Raw genomic sequence first — 14,573 nt, 5'->3', positions numbered from 1 at the left:
GCATGATATGCCTCAAGCTGGCAGTGGGTTTCTTCATTTGTCCAGGAGTATGATATTATCCACAAGGATTTGGAAATCTTCATAAGGCGAGGGAGTGTAGATCTAATCAAAGAACATCATGGTCGTGAGCTGTTATGCTATGTACTCAATCGTGCATACATGATAGTATAGGTTTCATCACATATTCCAAGTTTAATCGCAGATTCAACTTTAAACAGTGTGTTCCACGTTTGTGACAGAGATGCCGGTGTCGTCGGATTTCTCGGCCACATTCTCAGGCAGGGTGCCTAAGGCACGGCCACCAAAAAGCAAGTCAATCTCCTCTAGAGACTTTTGCTTAGTCTCCTTGAAGAGGAAGTAGATGACCGGAAGGGAGACGCAGATGTCTGAATATCTTATTAGCCCCTATTCAGAGAAGTGCAACTCCAGCACAGAACTTACTAAATGCGGCGAAAATGAAGTAGAATTTCCAACCGATACTGCCCAGAGCAATCGGGGAAACTTGGGCCCAGAGAGTGGCGACAGTCCAGTTTCCGATGCCGGTAGCAAATGCATTTCCCTTGCCTCGGATCTGCATAGGCATGACCTCAGACATGTAAACCCTACATAAACCAGTTAGCCATAGCCTCTCTATCAAGTGGACGGATAACAATAGCACTCACCAGCTGCAAGGGCCAAAAGAACAAGAGAACATGACAGTCACGCAGAAGAGGAAGAAAACACCACCGATACTGTAACCATGGCGTTCACCGTTCACATTTTGCGAGTTCAATGCCGCCTCGCAGAACAGAGCAATGGTAATTCCGATTGTACCGAACATCATGGGCTTGCGTCGTCCCACCTTGTCGAGAATGAAAACGATGAAAATCAAATTGGCCAGGGGGCCTACGCAGTTGTAGATGCCGATCACTAGCGTCGCCCGATTCCCTGTAATGCCGAGAGCCTCGTACATGATGGATTGGTAGTAGCCAATTACGTTGACACCAGTCATCTGGGTAAAGACCTGGACAGCGACACCATGACTGGATGGATGTTGTCAGTACCTAAGCTTAGTCAAGTCGAGAAAAGTGGGAAGTGGGAAGCGCACAGCAATCTGGTCCGCCATTGAGGCACCTGAAACATGATGAGCCAACCAGAAACGGTCACGGCCTTCTCAGCTTCAATGGTTGTCCTGATTTCATTATATTCGGCTTGAATCCAGTCGTCGTTCGTTCCATCAAAGTGCAGTTTCTTCAGAATCCTCAAGGACTCGTCATATTTCTCCTTCTCAACCAAATATCGAGGTGACTCTGGTAAGAAGAACATACCGATGGCGAGAAGAAGAGCAGGGACTGCCTGGAATGCAAGAGGGAACCGCCATTGGAATTCGCTGGTATCCGGTGCGTGAAGCGATCCATAACCAACCCACCTATGATATGTGAATAGTGGATTGTGATCAGGGATCAGGAGACATACGTGCTGACGATGAAACCGACGCCAATCATTTGTTGTGCTAAACCGACGATCAACCCACGGGAGCGAGGATGAGCAACTTCAGCCTGGTAAACTGGGACGGACATGGACATGAGACCGACGGCCCAGCCTGCTAAGATACGCCCAACCAAAATCATAGCCAAGTTCTGTGCGGCGGCCTGAAGGATGGCACCAACGAGACAGATGAACGCGCCCATCTGAATGGTGAATTTACGGCCGAACCGATCCATCGTGAGACCGCCCTGCAGGGCACCAATAGCAGCTGCGTGGAAAACTCGTCAGTATGACAGATTGCTTGACTCTGTTGGCTTAGAGAAGATCCTACCGCCTCCATTGAATGTACTGTTGATCGCTCCGATGATGGCAGATGTTTTAGTAGTGTTGAAGAAAGCGAGGAAGTTAGGGCTAGCAATAACATCGGTCATCACACCAGAGTCGTATCCTATTATTGACAGACATATAAGCTTGATCATCAATAGAGAGGGATTATGAAGGATATTGTCGGCCCTTGAAGATGTGGTGAACCCTCCTGGCTAGGAATTGAAACCACAGGAAAATTCAATGCATTAACTTTGAACTTACCGAAAAGGAACGACCCAGTGGCCGCAAAGGTAGCCAGGGAAATAGTAAAAAATCTGCCCATTTTGTTCCACCCGAAGCAATATTGATCACCCGCAAAGAGTAAGATACATAGCGAGGGGAGGCAAAAACAGGTGAACAGGGCAGCGGACGAGCCATTTGTATATAAGAGCTAGAATCAGCCAATGCGCCACGCGCCGTCAAATCGACAAAGGCTTGTATTACTGGCGCAATAAGTGGCGGAAGGAGACAAAAGCACTCCATGCCGGCCATGCCAGGTTGAGAGCAGCACACCAGGTGACGGCGATGGCGAGCGGGGGGAAGAAAGGGCAAATCCGGGGTTTGGACTTTTTGGGGTCCTTAAGTGACTAAGGATTCATCCTTAGCTCTTGTATTCATCCGGCAGTCCACTCAATGGACTCGATTGCATTTTGAGAATCGGTTTGGCAGGAAAATGTCAAGGGATCTGATTGGTGCATTAGATAGAGATGCGGCTAGTATGTTGCATTTATCCTTTCGCGATCCTATTGATCCAAGGACCACATGAGACCCAGGATAACAAGGAGATCTCTCCGTCTGATCAATCGTAGAACAAGCCAAGCAACCATATGCTTTCTGAGGCTGGTTTGGCGTTCGTTTGTCCCAAAGCTTTGACATCTGGGAAGCGGAAAAGAATCGACACAATCTTGAGAGTTGAGACACTCAGGTGAGGAGTTTCGTTAATGAGTGCAAGAACCTTGGCGACAGGGGGATATCAAGTAATTGGCATTGGATCCATCACTTCCGGGAGTGTGAGTCCTCATTCGCACAAGCATTTGAGCCATTCAAAGCCAGAGACCGTGACAGGACATTTGGGTTAGTTCAAGCTCAGTCGGCATAGCGGGCGCCGATTCCGGGCAGAAGGAGTTCGACATTTTTCTCGTCAGCGATACACGCATCTTGGGTTCCAAAGCAAAGAGTCTAGACTGGATTGCTAACGTCCACTGAACTCGATGATAGGCTTGGCTGGTATATGACCAACGGACGTATCCTTCAAGTCATACGGTCCACTGCGTAAGCCGAGTTTGCCACATTTGGGCTGAAGCGCAGGGTCCAACAATACTCAGCATTTAACCAGAATGGTTCTCGAGCGAGACGACTCGACGACTTGGCTTGCTTGGGCGGGAAGCGAGGCAGGTATATATCACGTGATATACATGACTAGAGCACCGTGATTGCGGGGAGCGTTATGAGTCAGCAGGTAGTAGCCATTCCAGCACGTGACTTCGCGTCTGGCGCGCCCGGTCTTATCGCGAAACACGCCAAACGGTCCGCTTGGCGTAAATTCCAAGTGTTGACCGAAAGATTCGGAGAACACGAAAGGAGCATCCATGCTTAAGACTATTTGAACCTGTTATTGGATAGCCACTTTCTTTTCTCTAAACTAACTCTATATGAGATTTTCTTCACAAGGATTTTGCTGGCTTAATGGACACGGTGCCACTCCTTGCTTCGAGTATCTTCTCAATTCAATGATTATGGCTCAGCTTTGAACTGGACAGGCAGATGATGAATCATAGGTCATCATGAACGCCTCTGTGCGACCGATATAGCTGTACAGCTTTTCATCTCAGACCGTATGTGAATGTCATAGTCTACGAACCTTCAATGTGGACAGGAAGAGTCAACGTGGCACACGTGACGAGTCTCCAGCTCTCAGCAGGGGGGTTGTTGAATGACCACGGACTGCTGTGAGGCTGTGACTGTCCATAGTAGTACGTAGTTCTTTTTGTAGACAATCAGACTGGCATTATCATTCTTTCTGCTCTTCTCATCCAATCTAAGATTTAAGACTTTTAACCCCAAAACTGTGGAATCCTCCGCCAACGCCAAAGGTTCCTCGTGCGGCCGGGTTGGATCGGCCGAAGTGTACGGAGTACTAGAACTGGAATACGACCGTACTCCGTACAACGCCCGCACACGCTACGTCGTCCGCGTCCACATCGCGACGCGATTAGATGAACGCTTTTTTCTCACTACACCACTAGAGCCTCTCGTTCACTCGAGGTCTCTCTTTCAAACCATCCAATTCTCTTTCATTCCAATGTTTTTAATTCATTAAACTCAACGGTTCTCTCTTCCGGTCTTCCCCATAACTTGACCCCCAATTCTCCATGTCGCCTCAATCTTGATCTAATCACCGGTTGCAATCTTGATATCATGTCCGATCCGGAGCCCTCTGCTGCGGCGTGTTCCTCGTCCCCGCCAGCTGTTCAGACTCCCGAGTCTGCTACTCTGAACTATGCATTTCTTGTGCACTCCCAAAAGACCTTAACTCAGAATCTTCCCCCGCGCGTGGATAATAAACTGCTGGCTCGTCAGAAACGCCGTCGGACAAGGTATATATATCAGCCCAGTGAGATAATCTATATTTGGTCCAAATCGGCTGATCAGTGCTTTGCCGTTGTTATAGTCCGGAGGATCACGCAATTCTCGAGGCCGAATATCAACGAAACCCAAAACCAGATAAAGCGGCTCGCGCCAGTATCGTGGGTCGTGTATCGTTGGGGGAGAAGGAAGTGCAGGTATGTCTTGGGCGCAAGCATGGGAAACACCACAGGACCGATTATCCTGACATCTGAGTCTTCTAGATCTGGTTTCAGAACCGTCGGCAAAACGATCGACGAAAGTCCAAGCCTCTCCAGCCTCACGAGCTTCTTGCCCCAAAATCGGACGCGTCCAGTCCCCTTAGGCAGTCAACGAGCGACGACAACAACATCGCCGCAGAGCCGTCATCTTCCAGCGGTGTGGATCAGTTTGACGGACCAGGCCATGATAGAGACGCCGCTGGACTGTCGTTCGACGATGGCGTACCACAGTCCTCCTATGAGTCGATAGTGCACGGCGATAATGACGATTTGGTGCGGCCTTGTTTGAGCTCGCAAACAAGCTTATCCTCTGAGGCGTCGGAAAAATCAAATCCAACACCCACCCAGCAAGATGCCACTACACCCCTTGATGATACACAACAGTCCGCCAAGCGAAAGCGTTCCCTATCAGATCTCCACGGCGATATGCTTGTCACTCAAGAGCCGCTGCAGACTTCGACGCCAGTGGGCTTGCAGGGCATGAAGTCACCTCCATCTCTTCGAATATCTTTGTCTTTCGATGGGGAGGCAATGGTGCGAAGAGATGGTGAGCTGACACCATCTCCTCCGAAAGGACGCAACTCCCTCCGGATCGCCATGTCCTCAGACGGGAAAGCAGTCATTCGTGGCGAAGATGAACCATCTCCGTCCAAGGGTCGTATCTCAATGTTCTCGGCAAAAAGCGCCCGTTTCACCGGGCTTCGAAGGAGTAGTAGTGCGGTCGTCCTTGGGACGCCCCGAACTAGCTCCATGGAGAAGGACAAGACCTTTGGGAGATCCCGGGATCCCCGAAACTGGGAGTCTTTCTTCGATACCGACGCGAGAAGCGCTTTGTCAACTCCCATGAGTTCTCAGAGCGCTCCAAACTCAGGCTCTCCGGGCTCCTTCCTTGCCCAGGGCCAAAGGTCACTGACCCGAAGCTTGTCAGGAAGACACGGCAACCACATGCCATCAACGCCTGGGGATTATCTTAATACACCGGTTCCCCAACGTGCTGCTGAAAAGCGGCGAAAACTCTCGCGCACAGTCTCCTCCCTCGGTCGACTTGAGTCTGCACAGAGCTACCTCAACCGGACGCCTTCAAACACAAATAAAAGTTCAAAACTCATGAAAGACAACGAAGAACTGGATTTTGGCTGCGGTGATTCCGACAAAGAAAATTGGATTCCGGGAACCCGTGTCTCTCACGTTCGCCGTCGTGCAGCTTCCCATCATCAGTCTCAGCGCCCGGCTCTTAGGGAAGCCAGTGGACGGGATGGCAAGATTAGCAGGACCTTGTCATCCAGCGGAAGACGTCCACGAATCTCTCAACAAACGTCACATCGTAAATCCGTCAAGTCCATGCCAGAGCTAGACGCGGATGTCTCAGCTTTCATGGCTGGTGGCGGAGGAGCGAGCCAAGAAGAAGATCTTGACTGTGTTCAGGGCCTATTATCTCTGAGTCAAGGAGCATGGAGATAATAAATGCTCCATCTTGACTGTGAAATGAATGATTTCCTTTGTTTCTTTTTCCTTTGTCTTATATCTCTTGACGTTCCTTTGTGTCCATGTTGAATGTCGCAAGCCAGCAAGCGGTGTTTCCATGTATGATGTGTGAGTGATGCTCATATTGTAATGATTGAACTGTCTGTTTTCTTCGTGGACATAGCCCTCGGTTGCACAGAACATATGTCGCCCTCTGGGCTATGACCACTTGTCTGTCATTGATGATATGGTGTCCTTGGCTAGATGCCAAGTGATATCGATGTTCAGACCATATTTCCCGCTCATATAGCGATAAGACGAATACAATAGATTCCTATAATCTCAACCCAGCATTAAGCCTCGAGAATACCATGATAGGATCCAATATCTAATGCAAAGAATGAGGTGAGGTCGAAGGAAACTCCTGGCGGCAAGAAGAATGCAGGACGGACGCACGTGGTTCGCCTGGTGACTGATTAAGCAATCAATGTTTGGTTTGAGCATATCGAACTTCACCTCCTCTCTATATGTGCAGCTTCCCTTCTTCGCTGCGCGTTTTGAAGGTCAGACATCGGATTGTCTGGGTGAGTAAAGCTATCAGACCGGCGGTATTCCTAATTTTGTTGGTTTTCAACCCTGTGTTCGGTGTTGGTTCAATGAACCTATCAGCTATGCATCTTTGTTTGGACGATTATGTCAAACAATGCACAGGCATGCCATGTTTAGAGTTACTTTGGTATCAGACAGCACTAACTGAATTAAATGCTAGCATGTTCATCGACACTTTGCTCAATTCAGGAAATTTACTCCTCATAACCGCCTCTCGCAGCGTGCAATCACGATGAGCCACAGCTCGAAGGTAGCGATCATCGGCGCTGGCTTCGCTGGTCTGCGGTGTGCAGACATTCTTGTCCAGAATGGCGTGCAAGTGACTATTTTCGAGGCGAGAGATCGGGTTGGAGGAAGGGTGTGTTTGCAACCATCAGACGGCCCTCCTAGATCAGATACTGATGTCAAACAGGTCCATCAGACAAATATCGGTGGTCATCTTGTAGACTTGTGAGACCATCGACCTCGCTTCTGTACCAGAAGAGTCTATGTTAATCGTCGAAAGGGGCCCGAACTGGATTCATGGAACCGACAAGAACCCCATTGCCGGGGTTGCAGAATTGACTGAGACGACGATTGAGGACATTGAAGGCCAGCAAATTATCTTTTCCCGAAAGGGCGAGCTGATTGATGAGGCTGTGTCTACCAAGATCTCCGAATTCTTGTGGACTACCATAGATGAAGCCTTCCAATACAGCAACAAGAACAAGGATGTCATTCCGCCTGATGAGAGCTTACTCGACTTCTTCAAAAAGAAAATCGAGCAGACGGACTTCACCGCACAGGAAAAGGAGCTTTGTATAGAGTCCTGCAGGTTGTGGGGTGCGTATGTAGGGGATTCAATCGAGAGGCAGAGTCTCAAGTTCTTCTGCCTCGAGGAATGCATAGACGGGAGTAAGTCTCCCTCATCCCAATTTCTGCTTCTTGCTGACTTGAGAATGGGCAGATAACTTCTTCGTAGCGTCGACCTACAACAAGATCCTTGCGCACGTCTCTAAAGCTGCCATCCAGCACGCAGACATTCGTTTCAAGCAGCCGATCGTCAGGATTGAGACGCAAAATCCAAAGGACTCCAGTGCTTCTCGCACAGTGGCACTGACCACAGCCGCCGGAGAAACCCACCACTTCGACGACGTCGTAGTGACCTGTCCCCTCGGCTGGTTGAAACGCAACAAGTCCGCGTTCCACCCCCAGCTTCCCCTCCGGCTGGCCCAAGCCATCAATAGTATCTCGTACGGCAGGCTCGAGAAAGTATACGTCACATTCCCCCGAGCCTTCTGGCACATAGACGCTAAAGACGGGCTCACCGGACCCAGCACAGCCTCGAATCCCCCGGGCGCGAAAAACCCCGTCTTCGCCCAATTCCTCAACCCAACCTACGCCGAGCACCCCACAGACATCCCTTGGAACCAGGAATGCCTCTCCTTCGCCGGGCTACCAGGCCCTTGCGCCCAGCCCACGCTGCTCTTCTACACCTACGGCCCCTGCGCAACACACATCGTCTCACACATCGCCAATCTCCACCCTTCCTCCGAGGACTACTACGCCTTCCTCGACGACTTCCTGCGGCCCTTCTACTCCCGGCTGCGCGGGTACTCATCCTCCTCGGCCGACTGCAAGCCGCTCGCGTTCGTCGCGACGCAGTGGCAGAATGACGCCTACGCGGGGAACGGGTCCTATAGCAATTTCCAGATCGGGCTTGCGCACGGCGACAGGGACGTCGAGGCGCTGCGGGGCGAGATCGGCCCTGAGCGCGGGGTGTGGTTTGCTGGGGAGCACACGGCGCCGTTTGTGGCGCTGGGCACGACGACGGGGGCGTACTGGAGTGGTGAGCGGGCGGCAGGCCAGATCTGTCGGTTCCGGGGGCTGGAGAGCGTGGGTGTTACTGCTGGACGGGATGATTCGTTGCCTTCGGCGGGTGAGAGGACGTCCGGTCTGGCTTGATTGCCGTGCGATCTAGTGTCGCAGTACATATTGCCGAAGTATATATTGTTGTCGTGTTGGGTGGTCGTGTGTATAACTCGCGAGATGCATCCAAATCAAGGAAGAATGGGTTTGTATGACGAACGAGCAGTATGTACATATTAAGCAAAGCAAAACAACAGAGTCCTTGCCTGTTTAGACCCAAACAACACGAAAACACGAAGCCTTCCCATACCTGCAGACCGAGGACAAAAGAAAAAAAAAGGGGGATACAGAGCAAAGAGGGGAATCAATAAAGGAAATAGACGGAATCAATCTCACCAAAGGTTGAATAAGAAATGCTTTCAAAGACACCCTGAACAACACCATATGTAGAAAGGAACCCCCCTGCGCCCGAGTATGAATAATCAACAACAATATCGACGGACCAGCCGCGATAGTGGAACTTTGAAGTAAACCGCAAGCATAGGTTACAGTGGAAAGACAAAAGGCCTAAGAGAGATATCCTCGTGGGCAGCAGAGGAAAGGCAAATGGAGGCTTTCAGGTATCGGACACTGGACAATAGATCTGTGGTAACCGGTAGTTTGAGCCCAGCCGCAGAGAGGGGGTTATAATGGTATTTGCGAGATGAGGACATGGCGTTGACAGGAGCGTTTTCACGTATGGCCGCAAAGGCGCTCCGATTCGGGCGAATGAGTTACGGGGCAAGAGAGTTTCATTTTAGGACAATCTCCGGCACGAGTGAATGTCAAGCGTCAATCAATCCTCCCAGATCGTTTCCAGATCAAGGTCCTGTCGACGTTCGGCTCCACAGACACTCCAGCGCTTCCTTTTATCGCCTCTTGCGCCATAGGTTCCGGAACCGCCGCGCATTGTCGCGAAAGAGCCCACAGGATTCGCAGCGTCCGACACACCACGGCGCCTGTTTCCGTTGGCTGCCGCTTCCGCTTCGTCTGCCCTGTCTGCAGCAGCTTTCAAAGCTGCAATCCGATCAGCTTCGATTGCTGCAGCTTCGGCATCAGGTATATCGGGGATGGTTTCAAGGGAGGATATGCTGGGACTGCGCGATCGAAGGCTGGTTGGTGTCGACGGTACTGACGAGACAGATGAAGAATACCCAGGGAAGGTTTCGTTGTACCGCGAACCGAAAACCATTGACGGAGAATACATCGAGGTGGGACTGCTGACAGGTTGGCTTGTCAACATCGCACCGGGAAAATGGAGAGGGGACGAAGGTCGACGGCGGTTGACACGGGGAAGAGTGTGAGACAGCACAGGGGATGTAGTGTAAAAATCTCCGTGGGCTGACGGCGAGGATCTCATGGAAGTATCAAGCTCCACGTGCTCGGAGATGGTTTCTTTGATGTTCAGCGGCACCATTCTGGACTCCAGGGAGTCCGCCGCTGAAGCCTGCAAGGGGAGATATCGTCGGGAGGCATTCTCGTTCAGATTCAGCGGCGCTTCGCGACCGTTGACGAAAATGTATCGCCCTCTGGAGCCCAGCCCCGGCGAGGAGTGAGCGCGCGTCATGGGAGGAATACCCGAAACCTCCGCCAAAGATCGTGATCGATAATGAGAGCGGGGAAAGGACGGGCGACTCGGGGGAGAGACCGGAGGATCGGGAGTGAGCGATAAGGTGATCATGACGTTGTCGGAGCGCTGTGGTTTGCCAGTGGCCTCTGTCGCATATCCGGGGTTTCCCAAATTGACTGATTCGACCGATCCTGAAGCGCGGGGCGGAAGAATGGTTCCCTCTGGGGAGAAACGAGATGACGCTTCCATATCCGCCTGAAGATAAAGGGAGGTATCCTCAGCTCGAGATCAAATTCGGTTAATTTTTTTTTCCCCTTCTCTCGATTATTCGCGTCGAACTAGCTTGGCCTCATGCTTGATTGCGTAAGAAAAACCATGAGAGTCAACGGTTTCAGCAACCCAGACCTTCAAGGATCCGGAGGCGATGCAAAAAAAAAAAAAAAAAAAAAATAGATAACGAGCCTGGGGAAGATAGTAGAGTTCTTCTCCCTGGATATTATATCCCCCAACAAACCCGTCCAACGGTTGGTTGAATCTAGGGAAACCGGGTAAAGGGAAACCCTATGGAGATGGGAGAGGGGAGAGAGGAGAGATTAAAGTTGAGTGGTGAGGTCAAGGACACGATGCAGAAAGCAAAGGCAAAGGCAAAAGGAAGAGGAAGAGGAAGAAAGAAGAAGAAGAAGAATATTAGAGGAAGACGAGCGACGAAGAAGCAGCGGCCAAACCGAGGCGTGATCGACCGGTCGGAGATGAGCGGGCAGGAAGAGAGGATGGGGAAAACGCAAGGGAATCAACCATCCACGACTCGTGTAGTTGATACTATTGATGATTGGAGATAAGTATGGAGTCTCGAGACCAAAAAGATACTTTGTTTTTTTTTCTTTGCCTTTTCCCTTTCGCTTCCTCTTTTGCTGTTTCGTTTGTGAGTCAACCCTCGGAGATTCTCTCGTTTGTCATCGTCGAATACGGTGATCTGTGCTTGTCAGCCTCAGGGGAAGAGAGAATCCCGGAGAACAGCGACCGAACGAATCCCTTTCACAAACGAAATAGTCATCTCAGTTCTCACAGGGGCAGGTTTCCCAGGATCATGGCTGTCAACTAGATAGAGAGATCTGATCGACCAAGCCTTGGGAGATCAGTCTGGCCGCATCTAGACATCTCCCGATGGCCAGGCAGCCAAGCGAATAGACAGAGGGAATAATAGTCACCGCTGACCACTCTGTACATATGCTTGCTACGCTTCAAGGCATCTGTCAAGGACCAGAGGCCCATTGACTCATCGTCAGGGTTTATCTGTTCAGGCGAATCGGATTATTTGAAATCTTTAAGTGTTGAATGCTCGGTATGATCTCTGCTACCGAGTACAAGGTTGGACATATATTATAGGAACCGTGAGCTATACAACTTGGGTACTATCTACTGTTCTCGGCTCCAATAATCATAGGATGGATACAGGAACTGAGAAGTTCAGAAGTTCAACAGACACATCAAGGGATTAATTTGGGTCGTCATCTCAGCACAATTAGGATATCGATGGGATATATCAGCAAGCAATTCTCAACACATATAGGAACAAGCAATCTCAGAATTAGGATGTAGGGGAGAAGATAGACTGCAGTGAATATAAGGGTCAAATCGCAAAAAGGATCACGCATGATTCTCTTTGCACATCCTCGACACACTCTTGCGGACATAGACTTCTCGGATAGGATCTCCTCGATGATCCTTGACGACCCATTCTCCAATACCATACTCTTCTGGAGCCCGTCGAACACCGCGCCCACCGCCGCCCACGATCAGGTTGCCCGGTCGGTACCCCGGGTCAGCCTGCATGCGCCGAATGGCAGACACATGAATTTGGGCTTCATTCGGGATATCGCGTACCTCCCCACACGGCAGAGGCCATCGGATCGGCTTCCAGGAGCCATCACGCTGCAGATCCATTCGACGGAAAGGTAGATACTCCATGATCCGCCATGATACCACCGACATGGGTGGAAGACCATTTCCAAATGACAAACAGTCATGGATCAGCCCGGTAGTGCTCGACAGGTGAAGTGCGTTTAGAAACCCGCGCTTCGATTTGGACATGTGCTGCTCGTCTTTCTTCTCCGATGGTCGGAACTTCATCCGCTCGTGGTCGTGGTGCCCGTGGTGCCCGTGATCGGGATCCCGACAGAGATCTATGTCTTCTTTCCACTGGACGTGCTCTCGGAGAGGGGAGACTTCTCCATCATACTCCTCGCAGCATTCGAATTGCTTAAGTTTGCGCGGATCAAACTGGAGGCCCGCCCGCTGTGCCTCGTGCACCATCCAGACCAACGGAGCATGACTGAGGGCCCATTCTTCCCCGTGCCCAAGCTTCCAACCTCCGCCAATGTCCGCGTGCCCGCCGGGAAACCAGACCTCTTGGATGTCCTGGAGACTTTCGTCCTCGTCTTCATCATCACCACCATCATCATAGTCTTCGGCCATCTGACTGGCCCCATCCGGTACTTGAAGTGAAATTCCTGAATGACCACTCTTGATTGATGTCAAGTCTTCCGTGGAGCCCGTAAACACGGGAACTGCGAGGCTCAGTTTTCGACCTTTGGCTGGTAAAGGTGACCGGTAGTGGTGGGAACTGCGAATGCTTCCCGCACGCGAACCCGCTGCACTGCGATAGACGGATTCTGCCTCTCCTGGATCCGGTGGGCCTGATGCGGCATCCTGTGGCTTCTCTTGTCTATTGGTGCCATCGTTGACGACAATGGCAGGGACATTTTCTGGCTTCTCCGCATCTGGTCGGAACGGGTGTAGGTAGTTTCGATGCCAGCGGTGGCCATCCCGTTTCTTCATGGCCCAGGGCCTGATCTCGGAAATGAGATCTTGTCGGAACTTGGCGCGTCGCTCATCAATGCCAACAGCATGTCGGATAACCCGAGCCGAACTGCGAGCGGTATAGGGGAATCTGCTTCTCTGCATCCAGGCGGACTCGAACCGAGGCACGCTATTGACGGTGTCGAAGAGCCCCATGAACTTGATGCGCGTGATAGGTCTGCTGAAAGTCTCACGGAAAGCCTTCATGAAGCGGAATAGCTTCTTCTTCTCCTCCCTTTCTTCGTCGCTGTCCCCGCGCCGACGCTGCTGCCACTTGGCGAAAGTCTTCCATGCGAAGCGAGTCAGCTCTTCATTCCCAGCCTCGAGCAAGCCGATGTAATCGAGCATCTCCGCCAGAAAGCGCGCAATGTAGGCGCCTCGACTGAACCCGATGAAATAGATCTCGTCTCCGGGCGAATAATAGCGCATCAGGAACTTGTAGCCACCCATGACATGCTGATCAAAAGATGAGCCCACGGCGGAGTCCTTGGCCTTGAGATATGCCGATTTGATTCGGTGGATTCGGCCATGGCTCGATAATGTGTTGGTTGTCACGTAGGTTCCAATGCCTGGTTGGTAGTAATGGAACTGATGACTCTTGCTGCGGTCTAGCATCTTCAATATGCAAACCCTTCGGTAAGCGCACGCGTCGAAAGGTTTGTAGGGTACGACTCACGCGAAAAATCTTGAGCACATTGCTGTCTGATTCGTCCCCGCAAAACTTATTGCCAGTGCCGTCAAAGCATAAGACAAATTGCTTTGGCACAGAGGCCGGCCCTGGTGCATCCATGTTTATGTGAAGGGCGCCGACTAATTATGCCAGTTGGAAGTGGTCGTCCTCTGCGCGACCACTTGGCAGATAGCGAAAGAATGTATCAAGATCGCAACGATGGATCAACGGAAACCGCGCCTCGTGGGGATCAAAATATAAAGGATCACACTGTGCAGGGCAGAGACGCACACATGCCACGGCAGATGCAGGTGGCTGGGCCCTGGCACGCTGTACTCCGTAGCGGGATGTAAGTCACAGGAGGGCGCCGCCGGGGAAGATTTGTGGTTTCGATCGACTCCTTGGCTCGAGTCTCGACGGAGTGAAAGGAAGCTATGGCTACGAATCTATGGTGATCCCTGCTGAAAGAAACCTTTGGCTTCCAGGGAACTCAAGATATCGTCGATCGTCCGGCACTCCTTCACCTCATCAATCATCATCTGTAAGTAAATATCAGAAATCAGGCCTCAGCACTAGCAGGCGATACGCCCCTCATTCCTCGAGTGGATGATGAAGCCAATGCCGGATGGAGAGAGGGGAAGAACCGTCCACTGACCACTCACTCGACTGTCAACACATTCCGTTCAATCCGACTTCCTCCCTTTCATGGTTTGCAAATCGAGACGATCCAAGCCAGCCGCAGAAGGGCGAGTGGGACTTCGTGTTGAACACTCCATCATGCATGATGCAGTAGCTACTGTAGTACAGAGTTAGATGCTGGATAGATATCCATGAT

The 14,573-nt window shown here is 51.1% G+C and overlaps 5 protein-coding genes across 5 annotated transcripts, besides 2 other annotated features; 2 read left to right on the top strand and 3 right to left on the bottom strand.

The window, feature by feature from the left end:
* Nucleotides 1-210: 210 nt before the first annotated feature.
* ACLA_040030 (sugar porter family MFS transporter) lies at nt 211-2,116 on the bottom strand (the record flags this gene model as incomplete). The annotated part of the gene is made up of 7 exons (XM_001271212.1): nt 211-386; nt 442-602; nt 663-1,022; nt 1,088-1,408; nt 1,456-1,735; nt 1,799-1,915; nt 2,056-2,116. 7 exons carry the CDS (start codon nt 2,114-2,116, stop codon nt 211-213), a joined length of 1,476 nt encoding a protein of 491 aa, XP_001271213.1.
* A 2,135-nt stretch (nt 2,117-4,251) lies between these two features.
* On the top strand, nt 4,252-6,140 carry ACLA_040020 (homeobox domain-containing protein; the record flags this gene model as incomplete). The annotated part of the gene is made up of 3 exons (XM_001271211.1): nt 4,252-4,430; nt 4,505-4,616; nt 4,683-6,140. The coding sequence occupies 3 exons, from the start codon at nt 4,252-4,254 to the stop codon at nt 6,138-6,140; spliced, it is 1,749 nt and encodes a 582-aa protein (XP_001271212.1).
* An 844-nt stretch (nt 6,141-6,984) lies between these two features.
* On the top strand, nt 6,985-8,696 carry ACLA_040010 (flavin monoamine oxidase family protein; the record flags this gene model as incomplete). Its single annotated transcript, XM_001271210.1, has 3 exons — nt 6,985-7,202; nt 7,258-7,646; nt 7,699-8,696. 3 exons carry the CDS (start codon nt 6,985-6,987, stop codon nt 8,694-8,696), a joined length of 1,605 nt encoding a protein of 534 aa, XP_001271211.1.
* A 739-nt stretch (nt 8,697-9,435) lies between these two features.
* Nucleotides 9,436-10,458, bottom strand: ACLA_040000 (uncharacterized protein; the record flags this gene model as incomplete). Its single annotated transcript, XM_001271209.1, has 1 exon — nt 9,436-10,458. The coding sequence occupies one exon, from the start codon at nt 10,456-10,458 to the stop codon at nt 9,436-9,438; it is 1,023 nt and encodes a 340-aa protein (XP_001271210.1).
* Nucleotides 10,459-10,637: 179 nt separating this feature from the next.
* Nucleotides 10,638-10,659: a microsatellite.
* Nucleotides 10,660-10,855: 196 nt separating this feature from the next.
* Nucleotides 10,856-10,894: a microsatellite.
* Nucleotides 10,895-11,856: 962 nt separating this feature from the next.
* On the bottom strand, nt 11,857-13,858 carry ACLA_039990 (T6SS phospholipase effector Tle1-like catalytic domain-containing protein; the record flags this gene model as incomplete). The annotated part of the gene is made up of 2 exons (XM_001271208.1): nt 11,857-13,683; nt 13,745-13,858. The coding sequence occupies 2 exons, from the start codon at nt 13,856-13,858 to the stop codon at nt 11,857-11,859; spliced, it is 1,941 nt and encodes a 646-aa protein (XP_001271209.1).
* Between the last annotated feature and the right edge of the window lie 715 nt (nt 13,859-14,573).

The sequence above is a fragment of the Aspergillus clavatus genome, genomic scaffold (genome assembly GCF_000002715.2).
Source record: "Aspergillus clavatus NRRL 1 1099423829802 genomic scaffold, whole genome shotgun sequence".
Taxonomy (NCBI): Eukaryota; Fungi; Ascomycota; class Eurotiomycetes; order Eurotiales; family Aspergillaceae; genus Aspergillus; species Aspergillus clavatus.
Note: the sequence above shows the minus strand (reverse complement) of the source record. Positions and strands in the feature narration are given on the sequence as shown.